We start from the raw sequence: 21,316 nt of genomic DNA on the forward strand, positions 1-21,316 counted from the left end.
CGTCAACAAAACACAGGCCGAGTGCTTGTTGACCTGCCCGGGGGCTGCAGGGCTGAGTTTCCAACCCTGCCCTGGTGACCTTGTCTTTACCTGTGTCACACTGATGCCCTTCCCTATCTTGGCAATAAAACTGTATACACATTTTTAGGTGTAGGCAAGATTATGTTAAGTTGTCATATTCTGTAGCTAAATATCACTGCATTTTTATTAAGCTAAAAGTGAATTATTAAATATTAAGGTATTACTTAAATTCTTGGCATATCAATTTCATTGATATTCTTAAAAAGAGAGCTCTCAGGCACACAAACAGATTTAATAATCAGAGCAAGAAATACAAGAAACGTCTTGACCTTAAGAGTCTCTACATGTTCATCAGTGTGGTACAAGTTATGTCCTAAAGACATTTACCCTTCCTATTATTTGTGTAAGTCTATTGATTCTTCGAAATCAATAATTAATGATCGTTTACACTGAGATCAGATTAAATTACAATTTTACTTATATAAATAGTTTGGGAAAACTAGTAAAATATAGATGCTGGAATACAAGAATAACAGATGAGAAATACACACTTGGGGCTTATATGAAACAATGCATTTTTATGTCCATAGGCCAGTTTTATTTGCACTTAATTGCAAACTGGAGTGGGATATTCAAATCAAGAAAACCACCTTTTTTTTAAAGACTTTTTTGATGTGGACCATTTTTAAAGTCTTTATTGAATTTGTTACAATATTGCTTCTGTTTTATGTTCTGTTTTTTTGGCCGAGAGGCATGTGGGATCTTAGCTCCCCAACAAGAGATCGAACCCACACCCCCTGCATTGGATGGTGAAGTCTTAACCACTGGACCACCAGGGAAGTCCCAAGAAAAACATTTGTAATTCACAAAGGGGAGAGAGAGGGAGGGAGAGGGAGAAAGAGAGAAGCCTATCTCAAGCAAATGTTCGATACCAATCCTTACGTCATATTTGTGTTTATAATACTGTGTATAAATGTACATTAAGTGAATCTCATTCTGACTAACGATGGCTAAATGCATCACGTTGACTCCACCAAAAAGCTATATTCATGTGTTTAAGCCCAATCTGCATTGGAAAGTTATAACCAGGCCAGATTATTCATTTGGAGTTAAGTTTTTCAAAAAAGCAGATTAGAAAGCAAACTTAATGGGCCTTGTAAGTTTATTTGTGGGTGCAATTTTATTTAATACATGAACACCTTACCTTCCATGCTTGTACCCACCCATTACCACTTTATTAAAACTACTATCAACTTAAGGAATATCCAAGGCCATCTCATTTCCTCCAATTTAGACATAATTGCTTGCTATTTTCAAGTGACATTATTTTAAAAATACATGTCAGGTGGAAACACCTTCAGTATGGAACACTACAATTTATCTCATTAAGAACAGAATTATGAATTAAATTACCTTGTTTTGATAATCATTAAATCGAAACAGATACAATATAACTTGAGATCCACTGAAGTTTTATCCTATGATTTATAGTCTTAATAAACATATGTAATGAGTATATTTGTATGTTTTAACATTGAAATGTTTATTGTTTAATTTCTATATTTATTTTATAATAAAGTTGAATTATAGTTAGAAAAAAGCAAAAAAATTATCCTTTTTAGGGAATTTCAAGCTAGAAACACTTTGAAAGATTTTTGCACAATTATGTATTATATATAATTATTATATATTATTTTGCACAATTTTATATATTATTACACAATACTTGAAGATACATCACACATAAAATGATTTTTTACATGCCCTTTTGGATGACAGCTAACTGTCTATAGCTGGATAAAACACAATGAAAGAGTCTGAAATAATAACATTAAAAGAAATCAAGTTTTGAATGGGACACACTTCTTCACAGAAAGTCTTATTTTAAAAGGGTTGTATTAATTCATATTGAATTAGTGTAAAAAACAATTATATGTCCCTTACCAGTATTATTCACTTACTCTGGGAAAATTGTTCAGAAATTGGACAAATAAAGGTGCTAAAGATACAGTAAATTAATTAGGCTTAACTCTGGTACTTTGAATACTAGGTGAATGTAAGATGTAATTCATACAAATTGTCATATTTCTGTTTCAATGTTCATTACATTTTCTACTGTCACCCTGGGAAGGATGGCTAGATTTTAAGGTGTTAATTGAAATGACAATGTAGGATGTTTAGAAATACCTGCTTTCAGTGAATTATCCTTTAAATAAATATATATTTATATCAATATTAAGTACATTAGAGATGAGAAAATATTTAAATAGATAAAGGAATAGATTAGAAGCTAGAAAATGTTAGGGTGCAGTCCTGTTAATGAAAACTAATTTCAAAATAAAAATAGATTAATTTATTAATTTTTATTGTATTAATTTATTAATTTCCTACTTTTATGCCTGTTTCACAATCGGAGTATGTCCTCTCTTTATTTTTTTACCAACTTTAGTGGAAGTGGAAATATTAGGAACATAGAAGTAAACCACAAACTTCTTCATGTAAATATATTCACATCTTTGAATTTTGAAAATAACAGAACCACAGTGTTCAGTCGTTGATTACTGATTTCTGGTAGAGTAAACAAGGGGAAATTATAAAATCTATAAAACAACCAAAAGCTAAAAAGACATTAAATATTTTTCTTTTCACTTACCATATGCATCTCAAATTTGTATTGTGAATACGTAAGGTGCTAGTACAAAGAAATGTATTGCTCAGGACATCAGTTTAGAGAATGTGAGGCCCAGATTTTAAAAAATAGTAAAATACAGTGAAACAATATAATTTTATCTCTATCTCACTTCTAAACATCAGGAGACTTAAAATGAAATTTTAAATTGAAAACAGCAGGTAGAAATCACCATGTATTTGTTTTCAAGTGAAGTGTGATATTCTAGGGAAATGATAATTAGGAAAACCCAAAACTATCAAAATAAATAACAAAAACGTCAACTCCTGTACAACTTTATACAATGCTTTAAAATGGTCTTAAGTGTTGATACTTGGAATAAAATAATATTTAAGGTATTTTTCATCTTTCTACATTGATATTAAAATATCTATTTATTGAATTGAGGTTCTATACAGCTAAATTATTGAAACAACATTTCTCAGTTACTTTAACATTTTTAGGTAATGCAGATCAGCAGAATATGAGAAAATGTCAATTAAGCAATGAAAAAAGTGAAAATAAGTCTTCTCCTGTTCCCTTCCCCTGATTGTTATGTCATACTGGTGTGACCTGATGGGTTGAGTATAGAAATTTGCAGTCAGAAGAAAGAAATTAATACATGTCACATATCAGTTCAACGTAATTGAACAACTATGCATCCAAGTGCCCTGTTGCAGGCAGGAATCCCGGGATAATAATGCTGTGCTGTCAACATCATACATTTGTTTTCAAAATTGTGTCCGTGTGTCTATTTAGGTCCCGGCTCTGTGACTCAAGTGCATCACAACTGTTCAGTTTTGCCCTTGGTCTCTGTTAAGGGTCAGTTAGGGGTCAGCTGCAGAGCCTGTTCCCATCCACAGTCCTGTGAATTGTACAGGCTACAGGTTTATGACATTTGGTCTAGATATAACTGCACAGTTAAGAGATAAAGTTTAACAAACTTCTGCCGATTACTCACGATGTACAAAACGCACTTCAGTCGGTAGAGGAATAAAACAATCCCTGGAAACCCACAACTCAGTGCGGGGATAACAAGCACTCATCACTCCAACACAAGCACAGCATGGGGACACCTAAGGAAACGGATTAAGAGACTGTTCGGCAGGGGCGAGTTTGAACAGGACTCATGTGGAAGGGGCAATGGGGGCAAAGGGCAGGGCTGACTGGGGATTAGCAAAATTGTCCTGGATGATGGGACCTCTGAGAAAAGCTTCAAATTCCCTGTCGTTTTGAAGGGTAGAGATGAAGAGAAGGCTTTCTAGCAAGAAAGAGCCTTGTGAATGAATGAAGTCGTTCAGGCTGGAAATTAGGTGGCTGTGATTGGAGACCAGGAAATGGCTTTGTAAACGATTAATTAAAATAAGAGCGTTTTCTACTTTAGATTTAAGGTAGAGCAGATTCTAATTAAAGTTAGAAATATGTTTTTGATGAGTGGTAGGAAATAGCCTAGAAAGATCAAATTGTAGGAAAATTAAAACGTTTTTCAGAGCCGTGTTGCACTTCATTTAATAACAATGGCTAATTATTGAACATTTGAGAAGGTCAGGACTCACAGAACTGCATTTTTATGCTCCTTTGAATTTATACTAGAATTCTAGGGGAGTGGTCATGCATCTTTGGGGGTCACAGGTCCTACAATTCCACAGACTCTCACCTGTATCCGTTCCACTTCCAGAAAGGTTGCTGTTTGGAAGGCTCTTTCCCACTGGGCGAGGTCAGAGTCTAATTCCACGGAGAAGTAGAGGTCCTCCCCAGACTCAGACTGCACGGTGAAGCAGTGTTTCCGCCGGTCCAGCAGGTCGCTGTCCTGATGAAAATCTGGAGTTACACAGGCTGGCACACACCAGTTCTACTCTGACAGGGCCACACCTGGATCAGTGCTGACCAGTGGGTGGCGGGGATGCTGCAGTGACAAAGATTACACTCTATGACAGCACTAATTCTTCATTCAAATGGTCACAGCAGACAATTTCCAGGCCTCAAAGTCTATAACGGAAACACTTCTTCTTTGAATTGACACTGAGGCATGTCCATAAGATAGAAATTAGGATTTCTGGTTTCATCTCTTACTAGCAAGGTAACTACCAAAGCATTGAATGCTTGAGATTCAATTCCTTACTGTACAGATGGATAACACACAATTTCTCTTTTTCCTTACAGAGCTGTGAAGATGATGAAATTAAGCAATACTTATTAATGTATTTGCAAATTTAAAGAGCTTCATAAGCATGGTCTCTTATATTGAGTTGATTTCTATAACCCTTAAACTATCATAGGAATATTCTTCTACATGAGATATGAAAAAACTGTGTCTAACATGTTTCAGAAATTTTATTGCTTTAAAAAAAATACACATTTACCTTACTTATGTAACTGAATTTCATTAAGTCAAAAAGACTCTGACATGGCAATTTTTTGGTCTTACTAGAAGTTTTCACACATCTGTATGTGTAGCAACTTCAGAGATGTTAAAAGGTAAAAAGAATGCAGCTAGGAACTGAGGAAAAATTGTAAAAGAGAAAGTTGGGGAAATGACTCAGAATACTATAAACCTGATTCCATACGTCACAGAATGAAAAGGATATTCATGTCTTATTCAGCCAATATGACCAATGTGGAAAAATAGCTTGCATTTTAAATTATATTAACTCAATAATTACATAACTTTGACTTTTTTGTGCTATACAGAAATACAGGAAAAGTAGGTGAAGGTAATATACATGAATGTCAGTATTTCCATTTTTATAGCTATGGCAGATATCAAGATATTAAAATTACTTTTCTAGTAAAATGTCACTGAATACCTGCCAGAGTAACTATTTTCAAACTCATCTGGCCTTTAAATTATTACTCATATGTTCATAAATCTCATGATCTGAAAAGTAAAAATTTCAACTTCTGAAAAAAGTAACTGAAATAAATACTTACAACTATTATTTTTAAATTAATTTAAAAGAAAACTCAAGGCATTTTAGATATTAAAAAATCAATTACAATCAATCCAAGTGAACACGCTGTATAATGTAAGTCAATTCATTTTGGAGGATTTTAGTTGCCTCATCTGGGAAAAGAAGGAATAAAAGTTTAAATTTGCTCCTTTTCCCTGGGAAACTGGAATCCCTGATATAAATGGACATAATGGCAAATTTCAGAGAAAACATGAAGCATATTCCTTAGATACAGTCTCTAAATTAATCTTTACAATAATCCATGAAAATAGGCTATAATCTTCCTTTCCCTGAAGAGGGAAATAGGTCTTAGATGTGTTGGTCCCCATTTTAGAAGCTGCTTGGCCCTAGTGACTCAGATCAGATCATTTGGGAGTCACTCAGCCCAAGTTCAGATGTCAGTTCTACCTCTTATTTCTGCTTCTCCTAGAATCAGCGCAGGTATTTCTTAAAAGAGGATGATATACCTGCCTGAATTTCTTATAAAGATGAAATTAGTTGATATATTTATATATTGCTTAGAAAAGTGACATGTATATTAAGTGCTCCATTAATCACTAATATCACACAGTATCATTATCTTTTTTTCACACAGTATCATTATTAATCACAATATCACCATCACTAATATTGACTATTACTAAAAAACTGGATTGGATCAGACTCCAGGTCCAAATTACGTTCCAGTACACACACACACACACACACACACACACACACACACACAAACCTGTGATACCACTTATGGTGGAATGCAGGCTGTAGCAGGAGAGTCAGAAAGGCTCCTTTTCTAATAAAATTAACTAACAGTATTCACATTGAAAAAGAAACATGCTTGTCTGAATGTTTATTATGCAGGCAAGTTTGACTTTTGTGCCCTTCTTTAGGCATTGTATGTATGTGTGCATGTGTGTGTGCCCAGACGGGTGTGTGGATCCTGTCCCAGCACATCACATATACTACAAAATGCTCTTACAGATATTAGCCATTATGAGTTCTATTTCTGAGAAAATTAAGGCTTACAAAGATCAAGTGACTTAAACAAAAATTCTAAAAATTCAGAGATCCTAGAATTAAAGGTAAAATGTGTTAAAAAAATATATACCTAAGGGAAAAGCAACAAATAACATATAAGGGAATCCACATAAGGTTAACAGCTGATCTTTCAGCAGAAACTCTGCAAGCCAGAAGGGAGTGGCAGGACATATTTAAAGTGATCAAAGGGAAAAAAACTACAACCAAGATAACTCTACCCAGCAAGGATCTCATTCAGATTCCACAGAGAAATGAAAACATTTACAGACAAGCAAAAGCTAAGAGAATTCAGCACCACCAAACCAGCTTTACAACAAATGCTAAAGGAACTTTACTAGGCAGGAAACACCTGAGAAGAAAAAGACTTACAATAACAAACCCAAAACAATTAAGAAAATGGTAATAGGAACATACATATCGATAATTACCTTAAATGTAAGTGGATTAAATGCTCCAACCAAAAGACATAGATTGGCTGAATGGATACAAAAGCAAGACCTGTATATATGCTGTCTACAAGAGACCACTTAAGACCTAGGGACACATATAGACTGAAAGTGAGGGTGGAGAAAGATATTCCATGCAAATAGAAATCAAAAGAAAGCTGGAGTAGCAATTATCATAACAGACAAAATTGACTTTAAAATAAAGACTATTACAAGAGACGAAGAAGAACTCTACATAATGATCAAGGGATCAATCCAAGAAAAGCATATAACAATTGTAAATATTTATGCACCCAACATAGGAGTACCTCAATACCTAAAGCAAATGCTAACAGCCATAAAAGGGAAATTTGACAGTAACACAATAATTGTAGGGGACTTTAACACCACACTTTCACCAATGGACAGATCATCCAAAATGAAAATAAATAAGGAAACACGAGCTTTAAATGACACATTAAACAAGATGGATTTAACGAATAGTTATAGGACATTCCATCCAAAAACAGCAGAATACACTTTCTTCTCAAGTGCTCATAGAACATTTTCCAGGATAGATCATATCTTGGGTCACAAATCAAGCCTTGGTAAATTTAAGAAAACTGAAATCATATCAAGTATTTTTTCTGACCCCACCACTATGAGACTAGATATCAATTACAGGAAAATATCTGTCAAAAATACAAACACATGGAGGCTAAACGATACCCTACTAAATAACCAAGAGATCACTAAAGAAATCAAAGAGGGAATCAAAAACTACCTAGAGACAAATGACGATGAAAACACGAAGACCCAAAACCTACGGGATACAGCAAAAGCAGTTCTAAGAAGGAAGTTTATAGCAATACAATCCCACCTCAAGAAATGACAAACATCTCAAATAAACAACCTAACCTTACACCTGAAGCAATTAGAGAAAGAAGAACAAAAAACCCCAAAGTTAGCAGAAGGAAAGAAATCATAAAGAACAGATCAGAAATAAATGAAGGAAATGATAGCAAAGACCAATAAAACTAAAAGGTGGTTCTTTGATAAGATAAACAAAATCGATAAACTATTAGCTAGACTCATCAAGGAAAAAAGGGATAAGACTCAAATCAACAGAATTAGAAATGAAAAAGGAGAAGTAACAACTGACACTGCAGAAATAAAAGGATCATGAGAGATTACTACAAGCAACTATATGCCAATAAAATAGACAACCTGGAAGAAATGGACACATTCTTAGAAAAGCACAACCTTCTAAGACTGAACCAGGAAGAAATAGAAAATATATACAGACCAATCACAAGCACTGAAATTGAGACTGTGATTAACAATCTTCCAACAAACAAAAGCCCAGGACCAGATGGCTTTATAGGCAAATTCTATCAAACATTTAGCGAAGAGCTAGCACCCATCTTTCTCAAACTCTTCCAAAAAATAGCAGAGGGAAGAACACTCCAAAACTCATTCTACAAGGCTAACATCCCCCTGATACCAAAACCAGACAGAGATGTCACAAAGAAGAAACCTACAGGCCAATATCACTGATGAACATAAATGCAAAAATCCTCAACAAAACACTAGCAAGCAGAATCCAACAGCACATTAAAGGATCATATATCATGATCAAGTGGGGTTTATCCCAGGAATTCAAGGATTCTTCAATATATGCAAATCAATCAATGTGATACACCATATTAACAAATTGAAGAATAAAAAACATGATCAACTCAATAGATGCAGAAAAAGCTTTTTACAAAATTCAACACCCATTTATGATAAAAACCCTCCAGAAGGTAGGCATAGAGGGAAGTTACCTCAACATAATAAAGGCCATATATAACAAACCCACAGGCAACATTGTTCTCAATGGTGAAAAACTGAAACCATTTCCACTAAGATCAGGGACAAGACAAGGCTGCCCACTCTCACCACTATTATTCAACATAGTTTTGGATGTTTTAGCCATAGCAATCAGAGAAGAAAAAGAAATAGAAGGAATCCAAATCAGAAAGCAAGAAGTAAAACTGTCACTGTTTGAAGATGACATGATACTATACATAAAGGATCCTAAATATGCTACCAGAAAACTACTAGAACTAATCAATGAATTTGGTAAAGTACCAAGATACAAAATTAACACACAGAAATCTCTTGCATTCCTATACACTAATGATAAAAAATCTGAAAGAGAAATTAAGGAAACACTCTCATCTACCACTGCAACAAAAAGAATAAAATACCTAGGAATAAACCCACCTAAGGAGACAAAAGACCTGTATGCAGAAAACTATAAGACACTGATGAAAGAAATTAAAGGTGATACCAACAGATGGAGAGATATACCATGTTGTTGGATTGGAAGAATCAACATTGTAAAAATGACTATATTACCCAAAGCAATCTACTGATTCAATGCAATCCCTATCAAATTACCAATGGCATTTTTCACAGAACTAGAACAAAACATTTCACAATTTGTATGGAAGCACAAAAGACCCTGAATAGCCAATGCAATCTTGAGAAAGAAAAATGGAGCTGGAGGAATCAGGCTCCCTGACTTCAGACTCTACTACAAAGCTACAGTAATCAAGACAGTATGGTACTGGCACAAAAACAGAAATATAGATCAATGGAACAGGATAGAAAGCCCAGAGATAAACCCATGCACATATGGTCACCTTATCTTTGATAAAGGAGGCAAGAATATACACTGGAGAAAAGACAGCATCTTCAATATGTGGCGCTGGGAAAACTGGACAGCTACATGTAAAAGAATGAAATTAGAACACCCCCAACACCATACACAAAAATAAACTCAAAGTGGATGAAAGACCTAAATGTAAGGCCAGACACTATCAAACTCTTAGAGGAAAACATAGGCAGACACTCTATGACATAAATCACAGCAAGATCCTTTTTGAACCACCTACCACCTCCTAGAGAAATGGAAATAAAAACAAAAATAAACAAATGGGACCTAATGAAACTTAAAAGCTTTTGCACAGCAAAGGAAACCATAAACAAGACGAAAAGACAACCCTCAGAATGGAAGAAACACTTGCAAGTGAAGCAACTGACAAAGGATTAATCTCCAAAATTTACAAGCAGCTCATTCAGCTCAATATCAAAAAAACAAACAACCCAGTCCGAAAATGGGCAGAAGACCTAAATAGACATTTCTCCAAAGAAGCTATACAGATTGCCAACAAACACATGAAAGGATGCTCAGCATCACTAACCTAGGGAAATGCAAATCAAAACTACAATGAGATATCACCTCACATCAGTCAGAATGGCCATCATCAAAAAATCTACAAACAATAAATGCTGGAGAGGGTGTGGAGAAAAGGGAACCCTCTTGCACTGTTGGTGGGAATGTAAATTGATACAGCCACTATGCAGAACAGTATGGAGGTTCCTTAAAAATCTAAAAATAGAACTACCATATGACCCAGCAATCCCACTACTGGGCATATACCCTGAGAAAACCACAATTCAAATAGAGTCATGTACCACAATGTTCACTGCAGCTCTCTTTACAAAAGCCAGGACCTGGATGCAACCTAAGTGTCCATTGACAGACGAATGGATAAAGAAGATGTGGCACATATATACAATGGAATATTACTCAGCCATAAAAAGAAATGAAATTGAGTTATTTGTAGTGAGGTGGATGGAGTGAGAGTCTGTCATACAGAGTGAAGTAAGTCAGAAAGAGAAAAACAAATACTGTATGCTAACACATATATATGGAATCAAAAAAAAAAAAAGAAAAAAGTTCTGACGAACCTAGGGGCAGGACAGGAATAAATACACAGATGTAGAGAACGGACTTGAGGACACAGGGAGGGGGAAGGGTAAGCTGGGACGAAGTGAGAGAGTGGCATGGACATATATACACTACCAAATGTAAAGTCAATCGCTAGTGGGAAGCAGCCACATAGCACAGGGAGATCAGCTCCGTGCTTTGTGACCACATAGAGGGGTGGGAGGGAGACGCAAGAGGGAGGGGATATGGGGATATATGTATACGTATAGCTGATTCACTTTGTTATACAGCAGAAACTAACACACCATTATAAAGCAATATACTCCAATAAAGATGTTAAAAAATATATACCTGCCATTCACAATTTTTTTTACTGTTGGCATTAGAACACACGTTCTAAGATTAGAATTCTTAGTTTCCGAAATCTATGGGGGGAGTGGCTTAGAAAAGTGAGTTTGGAATGCATTCCGCCAGACCAGGACCCTAAGAGAGTGATAGTTTAAGAGAATAACTTTCTCCCAAGCAGTGTCCCATCTGGCATGGAATTTACCTGATTCACACGCAACTACATTAATCTCTGAGCAAAGCCAAGGCTGTTTGTCCAGGGCTCTAGGCGGGGGCTGTGGGATATACTGACCCAGCTGAGGCCCTGTCCTCTAGCCCACCCTCTGTCACAGCCTTGATAAGGATCCCTGTGTTTCAGTCTATCCACACAGCCTGGCTTACGCTCCTTCACTAGCTTAATATGTGCTAGATTTAGCTTTTGACAGGAAACAGAAAGGAAAACCCTACTTAAAAAAAAGAAGAGTTTCAGTAAAGCCAACCAGGCCATGTGGAAAAATGCTGTGTACCTTCAAAGGGAAAAGTGCTTTCTTATATGGTAATGTGTTTAAAAAGTATATGGCATATAAACAAAATATAATTATTAAAAGAAACTTTTACCCTTGTATCCGCTTTGCATTTTTGATTTCTTATTTAATAGCCTTTAATCAGTTTTCATTATTGATTGATATCAGCATTTTCCCAAAGACATTATTATTGAAACAAATAGAAGCGTCACTACGATAATTTAGCAGAACTAGCACCAGAAAACAAACAAACCAGAGACACGTAAAACAATAACATTAATTTCTTACAATAGTATTCAGGGTTGACTTTCAATATCGCCCATTGAGATTAATGGTTTTAGTTAATAGTTACGAGATTCATCTTTCAGATTTCAATCCTAATATTCTAGTTCTGAGGATAATTACATCATACTAAAAAAAAAAAATCCTCAAATCCATGCTTTGAAATCCAAAGACCAGATGGCTTTTAGGAGAACAGGCTGTCCAGTGCGGGGCGTCTGAGAAATGTACTAGCTGTTCCTACAGATGTGGACATTAAGGGTCAGTAGGAATTGTGGCTGGTCATTTGGTCCTGCCTTTAAGAAATAATCCAAACAGTCCCACCTGTAAGTATTTCCAAAGAATGAAACTCTAATTCTCAGCCTTTAATACTTGGTATGTGAAGACTGTTCTTCAATCTCCTAATATTCTTTCCTGAAAACAGGATCCCTCACACTGCAGTGTACACTAATTTATTCTTAATCTCTCTTCAGATGCGATTGAAAACAAGTGGTCACCACTTCTTAAAAAGTAACCTTTTGTATCCTTGAGGACAATTATCAAGCCACCTTTCGGCTTTCTCTTTATGAAACCAAGTGAGGCAAATTATTTTACCTTTCCTCAGGGGTACCGTGCCTTAGCTATTTAATGATCTTAGTATCTCTCCACTGAAACTTATCAACTTTTTCCTAACCCCTCGAGTAGTAAAAGATGCCAGCTAGCCAGGATGGACTCGTCCGGATCTGACTAGCATGAGACATAAAGGGAGTTCCTTGTGTCACCTGAAACCACACCTCTGTTTATGTACCCTAGGATCCTGTTTGAGAGCCGTGTCTGTGGAGATTTAAAAAGTGAAGATAATTGTGAGAAGTGGTATCTGGCCAGCAAGCCTCTCATAAAATGTGTTCAATTAATCCTGCACATTTTGTCAGATGAAGGGGAGGTCTGGGGGCCAAACTGCCCAATTAGTACTCATGATATAGATGGTATCATCTCCAGCCTGGCTCCTGGGTCATTTTCTAAAGAACAACTCAGGATAAAACTGAATGCTCTTTACATCCAGGACCATTAGATGCTGTCTTTCCTTCTCTCTCTCTTTTTTCTAGTGATACTTCTTTTCAAACAAATAATAATAACTTTCAACTGTGGAAACATTTTCGGGCCGTGTTCAAGATTGCACATACCCCCTGCAGCCTCAGAAAGTATTTTATCTTGGCCCAGTCCAGTGCCCATGGTGGGTACTCAGTTGATGTTCACCCAGGAAAGTCCTGCACGCCTGCTGTGTGCGAAGCACTGAGCATCTCTGTCTCACGGAGACTTGTTTTGAGCGGGGATGAGACAAATCAGAGCGCAAACAAGGAAATGTTTATTCCTAAGTCAGATGTCGGGAAAGCCTGTTAGCGCTTTGGGGGGCGCCAGCCCCAGGGGCCGTGCCATTTATACAGAATGATAAGAAAGGGCTCTTCAAGGAGGTGACATTTGAGGGCAGGCATGAAGGGAGAGAGTAAACTAGTATTTGGGATATCTGGGAGGGCTGCCGTGAGCCATCGCAGGACGGAGGAAGTAGGATGGGTGGCGGGTGGCTGTGCAGAGGGTGGTGGTCCGGGCCACGGCCCCCTGCAGGTGCCTGAAAACTCTGGATCTTGCTTTGCTTCGAACTGAACGCTAACGGGGGCAAGTTTTAAGGCAGGAAGATGCGTGAGAAATGGTAAGACTAACGCGGGGAGGCGCGAGGGTGATGGCGTCGTGGAGACGGGTGGGATGCATCTGCTGAGGTGCCAGGTGTGACAGACAGACTGGAGGTCGGTGCCTGAGTTCTTGGACGTGAATGGCGGGTGAGTCAGGCCGCCGGCGAGGGGGTGTCTGGAGCGGGGGCACGTCCCCTGGGAGATGTGGGTCAGACGCCCACATGGAGCGTCCAGATGGCAATAAAGACATGAGGTGGGATGCAGGGCAGAGCTCTGAATAGGTTCATAATTATTAGTGTACAAATGGCATCGAAAGCAATGCGATTGGCAATTGATTGGGAAGAAAGTGAGGTTCCATGAAGGACCGTTAGCTGTACTGGATCCTCCTGAGTCACTTTGGGTCCTCGCCCATTTTTCTACCTAGTAGTACAACCATCAAAACATATTTCAAGGGCTTCCCTGGCGGCGCAGTGGTTGAGAGTCCGCCTGCCTATGCAGGGGACACGGGTTCGTGCCCCGGTCCGGGAAGATCCCACATGCCGCGGAGCGGCTGGGCCCGTGAGCCATGGCCGCTGAGCCTGCGCGTCCGGAGCCTGTGCTCCGCAACGGGAGAGGCCACGACAGTGAGAGGCCCGCGTACCGCAAAAAAAAGAAAAACAAAAAAACCCAACATATTTCAAGAATAAGTTTCCTTTCATGCATACAAAAATAAGAGTATTGTCATTTTTACACATTTCTGTTGAATAGAAAATAGGTTATGTGGTATACATAAGTATATATAACAATGAATAATTTAAAACTATATAAAATGCTGCATACATACACACATATATACACTAATGAAATATGCTTTAATATACATAACATTGTTGGAAAATAGACATTATAAAAATAATGGAGCACGGTACAACTCAGAGCCATCACTTATAGCTGGAATGAAAATACCCTTCTCTCCTTTTGTACGTAATTCTTTTCCATGACTGACTTTTAAAAACCTATATGCTTTATAATGTTCATTGACTCACTTTATATTCCTACACAAATAAAATACAATCACAGGACGTTTATAACTCTGATTTTACATAAATACAAAGCATACAGGTAATCTTCTGTCCAAAATAAGTTTAATTTCTGCAATCAAATTTGATAAAATCTTAGTTTACGTGTTACAAGTGATCTATTATACAGCATGTATTGTATTAGCTCCCAAATTATCAGATCAATTAATAAATACATTCTGTGTCAATTTCTCTTTTGTTTAGATGGCTAGCTATGACTTCTGTGTATTTGAAAGCACTTCCCCAGAAAAACAGCCGTATAGGGGAGAAGATAAACCAAACAGAATGACGCTTAAATATGTGTTGAATTTTATCATACTGTGTGTGCATGTCCTGTCCTTAGGGTCCTTCGGACGGAAACCCAGTGCAGATGGGAGGTCTCTCCACTGCAGGGCATCTACTGTCAGGGGGACCGAGCCGGGCGGAGCTGTGAGCACGCGCCTTCAGTCTCCCTGCTGTGTTGCAGCCTTTGCTTTCGTGTGACCAGGGCCCGGGGTGCTGCCCGCGAGGACCAGAGGTCAAATGGGAGGCTGATGAACAAAAGGAGACAGGCCCGAGAGGCGGGCTGGGGGGCGTGGGCGGAAGTGGTGGACAGAGCGACTGCCGTCCTCTGCCCGTGTCCCCCTCTGCCTGCTCTCCCTCACCTTCCAGTGTGCGTGGGCCTCAAGCCTCGCCCAGCAGAGAGGGGCTGGCTCTGGAGCCTCATAAGGGCAACACCTCACAGTCCGGTGAGGAAACTGAGTCTCTTTGCAGTGCTTGGAACACAATCACGTAATTTTACACCGTGTGTTCACCAACCTTCGTTCACCAGCTTTTTGTCCCCAAGTCAAGAAGCCCAAGCCCATTAAGATCTGGTTATACCAGGATCCCTGACATGATGTGCAAATTCTACGTGAGCACATCAGGAGAAGACTGTTGGGTTCATAGTGCTTGAATCGGTAGATTAAGCAAGTCTTTTTTTTTTTTTAATTTATTTTATTTATTTATCTATTTTTGGCTGCGTTGGGTCTTCGTTGCTGTGCGCGGGCTTTCTCTACTTGCGGCGAGCGGGGGCTACTCTTCATTGCGGTGTGCGGGCTTCTCACTGCGGTGGCTTCTCTTGTTGCAGAGCACGGGCTCTAGGCACGTGGGCTTCAGTAGTTGTGGCTTGCGGGCTCAGTAGTTGTGGCTTGTGGGCTCTAGAGCGCAGGCTCAGTAGTTGTGGCGCACGGGCTTAGTGGCTCGGCGGCGTGTGGGATCTTCCTGGACCAGGGCTCGAACCCGTGTCCCCTGCATTGGCAGGCAGATTCTTAACCACTGCGCCACCAGGGAAGCCCCAGAATAAGCAAGTCTTTAAGATGAAATTGCCTGTTACACAAGCACCCCTTCTGCAGAAGCAGCATGCACGCCTGCCCCCTCCTCCCTCTGGCGCACAGCTAAGCAGGTGGATGGGTGAGTTGTAGGAATTTCAATGATGGAGACGATTATATGCTCAAAGAAAGTCCCCTAATGGAGGGCAGTGGAGAAAGAGAAGCACCAGGGGTCAACCAGCCCGGCTTGCGTTCCCACCTCTGCTGCTGGCTGTGCAACAAGAGGTCCTGGGAATGACTCCTCAGAGGCTCCCACCGCTGGGATGGAGGCGTCCGTGCGTGGCTTCCACTTGGGACGTGGTACCAGAAAGATCTGCCATTGAATGATAGCCTTGTCTCTGGTCTCTGGGTCCTGAGTTCTCTTTCTGTGATGTGTATGGTTATCACAGAGCTGATACCACACCAGGGAAAGGTGACCTTGAAGAGTCACAGTGATCTCGTCCCAGAGACGTGAGTCCAGTCACTTCATTTCCAGCACTTGCTCAAAAGACTGTCTTCTGATTCCAGGGACGGAAGGGACACATCATTCAATACTTATTTGGACTAAGGAAAAACACATCTAGCCCTTTACATTTGCCAGAAGGTCATATCATTCACGAAATGGGATAAAAGTAGAGGAACCACCTTGGAGGACATGACCGATGCCACTTTAGGGTGACACACATTTCAAGAGCAATTCAGAGACAGAAATCCCTAACATTTATCCAGCGCTTATGAAGTACCTTTTCTTAGCTTACTTCTTCAAACCAACAACCCCGAAGGTAGCTATAATTATAATCCCTGACATAATGGTGAGAATTCTGAAATAAAGATAGCTAAGTAATTTATCAGAGATTTCTTGCTGGGAATTATTGGGACTAGAAGTCAAGCCCAGGCAACCTGCTGCTGATTCTTGCTGTACACACGCCTGCTCCTTCCCTCAACCAGCTAACCTGGTAATCACGTTAGTATGGTGTTTAGAAACTGAACAGAAACATGCGGTACGTGACGGATGGCTGAAGTACAAACACACTGTAGGGAAACAAAGGTGAAAGTAGTAAAATTATCTAATGGGATAAGAGTAACCATAAATCTATTGCTAAGAATTGTCTTAGTTCCTATTAAGTACATTTGCTCTTCCAAACGAACAATGATACAGGAAGAGAATAACTACAGTAACTCTAAAGCAAAACTGAACTTTATTCCATGTTTTGATAAAACAAAAATATATCAAAAGGCTAGCTATTACTTCCAAAACATCATAACGAATATTTCCAAATCACAAAACTACACACACACACACACACACCTCTGTAACTATAGCTACGTATATCCTCGGAAAAGAAAACATCTCACAGGAGTGCATTATTTTCCTCTCAATGATATTTTGTTGGCCACGACAAATTGAAACTCGATGAAGAATTTTCTCAATAAATAGTTTTTTTTTTAATTAGGAACACAGTTGATTTTGACAAGATCCAACTGATTGATAGATGTAATCCCAAATGTAAAATTTAACTGTTCTAATTTTGTTATTTAGAAAAATATGTTAATTGAAAATATTTTGGATATTTCAGAGCCAGAGAGACTCTTTTCCTTACAGATGACATATAACAATTTTAAAGCTGCCAAACGGAAAGCGGAAGAAACAAATAATGAAACCTAATCACATAAGTTAAATTTAATCAATCAGGTTCGTGCATGTATTAAACAACGAGAAAACCTAACCCGCTCCAAAGTCCATCTCTAACAGTGTGTCTTGACACACTCAGTGCAACCATGACAGGCTGGCAGGACAGAGCAGCAAGGTTCCAGAAAGTGGGATCCTTATGTGCAACTTCTACACAGCACTCGAGTAGTTGTCACCTAGAGTTCCTCTAATCTGCACTTTTTGGGATGGTGAGCAATGGGCCTGACCTATTCAACTCTTTAAAATATGCAAAGGATGAGTAAGACGAGGTGGGCAGTGCACAGTGTGTGCTGCTGATCTTCTGTAAGAAACACTATCAACCACAGAAACTGACGGCATTCTAAAGAAACAACTAGCAAAATAACAAGAACAATATTTTTCTTGATAAAGTAATGTGTAACAGTAAAAGTATAGTTATTATTAATAAAAACGAAGTGATGTGATTGAAAACTGGTACTGCAAACTCTCTATGCCACTGCATCATTAAAAAAAAAAAGGGACTTCACTGGTGGCATGGTCGTTAAGAATCTGCCTGCCAATGCCAGGGACATGGGTTTGAGCCCTGGTCCGGGAAGATCCCACATGCCGCGGAGCAACTAAGCCCGTGTGCCACAACTACCGAGCCTGCAAGCCACAACTACTGAGCCTGCTCGCCACAACTACTGAAGCCTGTGAGCCTAGAGCCCATGCTCTGCAACGAGAGGCCACTGCAATGAGAAGCCCGCGCACTGCAACAAAGACCCAATGCAGCCAACAAGTAAAATAAAATAAATAAATAAATAAATAATTAAGGTATTCTAGACCAGTTTGAAGATTTCAACACTTTTCTTCAAGGGTCTGACATCTGGTTTCCTTCAGTTTTTTAAAAATTTTATTTATTTTTTTATACAGCAGGCTCTTATTAGTCATCCACTTTATACACATCAGTGTACACATGTCAATCCCAGTCTCCCAGTTCATTCCACCACCACCCCCCAACCACTTTCCCCCCTTGGTGTCCATACGTTTGTTCTCTACATCTGTGTCTCTATTTCTGCCCTGCAAACCAGTTCATCTGTACCATTTTTCTAGGTTCCACATATATGAGTTAATATATGATATGTGTTTTTCTCTTTCTGACTTACTTCACTCTGTATCACAGTCTCTAGGTCCATCCACGTCTCTACAAATGACCTAATTTCGTTCCTTTTTATGGCTGAATAATATTCCATTGATACGTGTACAATATCTTCTGTATTAAAACTGTATTTTCACTTTTAAAAACAGTAACATAAGCTTTTGGAAGGTCAAACAGTTTTAAGATTTCATACAATTGGAAATTTGCAAGGCAGAAACTTTCTGTAAACAGAAATCCAAAAGTATTAAGTCTGAAAAGATTATGGAAAATCTTAAAATAGACCTGAAGGAAGGAATTTAAACTGAGTAGAGGATTACAAGTAATCCTCTTCTTAAGGGATGAATCCTTGAGATTGGCACCAAATTGATTTGGGCAACAAAACTAATTTTCTAGGTTTCTCCTACACAAAGTCTATGTTCTACTAGCTGCCCACACAAAATTTTACTAACCAGACAATTCATATAGAGATAAGTTGTCACTTATTTTAAATGCTTCAAAAATATTCAATTTATTCATATTTTATGTGTTATATAACTTTTTATTTAGAATATTCTAGGAAGGTTTTCCTAACATAGTTATACTGTCATATTTTATTAAAATTAGTGGAGTATATTAAAATATTAAGTTTTATTATTTTTTTTTTTTTGCGGTACGTGGGCCTCTCACCGCTGTGGCCTCTCCTGTTGTGGAGCACAGGCTCCGGACACGCAGGCTCAGCGGCCATGGCTCATGGGGCCAGCCGCTTCGCGGCACGTGGGATCTTCCCGGACTGGGGCACGAACCCACGTCCCCTGCATCGGCAGGCGGACTCTCAACCACTGCGCCACCAGCGAAGCCTAAAATATAGAGATTTTAAAAAGCATTGCTCCCCAGTGCTTATTTTCAGAATGATAGTCAGGCTGTGCTTCTAACTCAGAATGAAGGGGAAGGAAATTCTGCAACATGAAGTTGTAATAATCCATAAATATCTTGCTCTTAGACCCACTTACATGTGTAAGGAACACCCCCTATACAATTAGATATCGAGAAAGACGGAGAGAGGATTTTGGTTTATTTGGAAAGCAAGATTAAATATCTTTTGTGCATTAAGTCCTTCATGAGAAGAAGCTACTGAATCCTTTTATTAACACATCCTTTTCCTAAGAGATATTTGTTTGTTTGAAAAAAGGACCTTGAATTGCTTTGGAAGCTTCATGAAAACACTGTAAGGCTGTACTTTTTATAACTAAAAGGACAAACAAACATTTGAGGAATCATCAGATCAGTCACAGAAATCATGTACAATTATTTAAAACATTTGACACATCAGTGTTTTGTTCACACCTGACATAGAAAATGTAATGCAAATGGTATAACTTAAGGAAAAAATAATAATGTAAGAATGATATGGATGTGTGTGTCACTATATAAGGACAAAGGGAAATGGTGAGAACTTCCAGAATGAAAAGAAATGATGCCTTTGAGCTTTCAAGAGTATAAATAGGTCAATAAAACAAATCTTTAAAAATGAGATATAAGTAATTAGCACTCTGGGACTTGAAAGATGTTTCGGAAAAACAGAAATAAGTACTTTATGTAACAGCTGTGCATTTGTGGAGCCCTAACAGAAGAGTGGGTACGTGCTAGCATATTAATAAATCCAAGAACATGTTATTAAGATAACAAAAATAAAAGATAAAATCACATTTTTATCAATGATGATCATTGTCTTTCATTAAGAAAGGAAGCAGGCTGTGAACAGGGGGCTGGGTGTTCCGGACAAAGTCACTCTTGCTTTGATCTGCCGCTGGGGCTCCAACAGCCCGAGCTCAGTCAGGGGAGCCTAGGTCCTCACCGAGAGCAGCAAGGCTCCTTGAGTTTGCAGTCGGTGAAGAGACTAAAAGAATCAGGGACATTTAGTTCTATTATTGGAGGAAACAAATTAAAACATATTTTAAGAAGCTTGGATTTTAGGAAGTGATTACACATTTTAAAGCAATACATTAAAAAACCAAGAACTGGAATCATTTAAAAATGAGGTATAAAATGTAAAACAATCAATAAACCTTCTAAGAAAAACTGTTATTTAAAAAAAGAAAAGGGCTACAAATATGTTCGGAAAATGCAGAGACACATCGTTTTTACTAAGATGGTCTCCCTTTCAGAACCTGAAAGACAAGTGTTTCTGCAAACATCAGCACACGAGTCAATCACTTTGGACGACGTCGGTCTCCACTCCCTGCTCCCCGTGTGTCTCCTCGTGTGATGGTTGGCGGGACAATTACTATTGTAATTGCTTCCACATCATTCGGGTAGGGCCTGTCCTTCTCTCACCAGGAAGAATCTGACCACTGGACTTGAACTCCTAAGTCCAGCTGTAGGATGAGATCCAGGTCACAGGGACACGGGGGTGTCCTCCGGGGGCAGGTGACACTGGCCCAGTGACTCGTGGTTTTTCCTCATTCTAAA

General features: G+C 38.6%; 1 protein-coding gene across 1 annotated transcript in view; it reads right to left on the reverse strand.

Annotated features, from left to right (window-relative positions):
• Nucleotides 1-21,316, reverse strand: part of SNTG1 (syntrophin gamma 1) — a 327,320-nt gene that overhangs the window by 29,142 nt on the left and 276,862 nt on the right. The window contains exon 15 of the mRNA XM_029222453.1: nt 4,347-4,499. Coding sequence (XP_029078286.1) covers nt 4,347-4,499 — 153 coding nt within the window. The remainder of the gene's footprint in view (nt 1-4,346; nt 4,500-21,316) is intronic.

The sequence above is a fragment of the Monodon monoceros genome, unplaced genomic scaffold, assembly GCF_005190385.1.
Source record: "Monodon monoceros isolate NGI ecotype Baffin Bay Population unplaced genomic scaffold, NGI_Narwhal_1 Super_Scaffold_14, whole genome shotgun sequence".
Classification (NCBI taxonomy): domain Eukaryota; kingdom Metazoa; phylum Chordata; class Mammalia; order Artiodactyla; family Monodontidae; genus Monodon; species Monodon monoceros.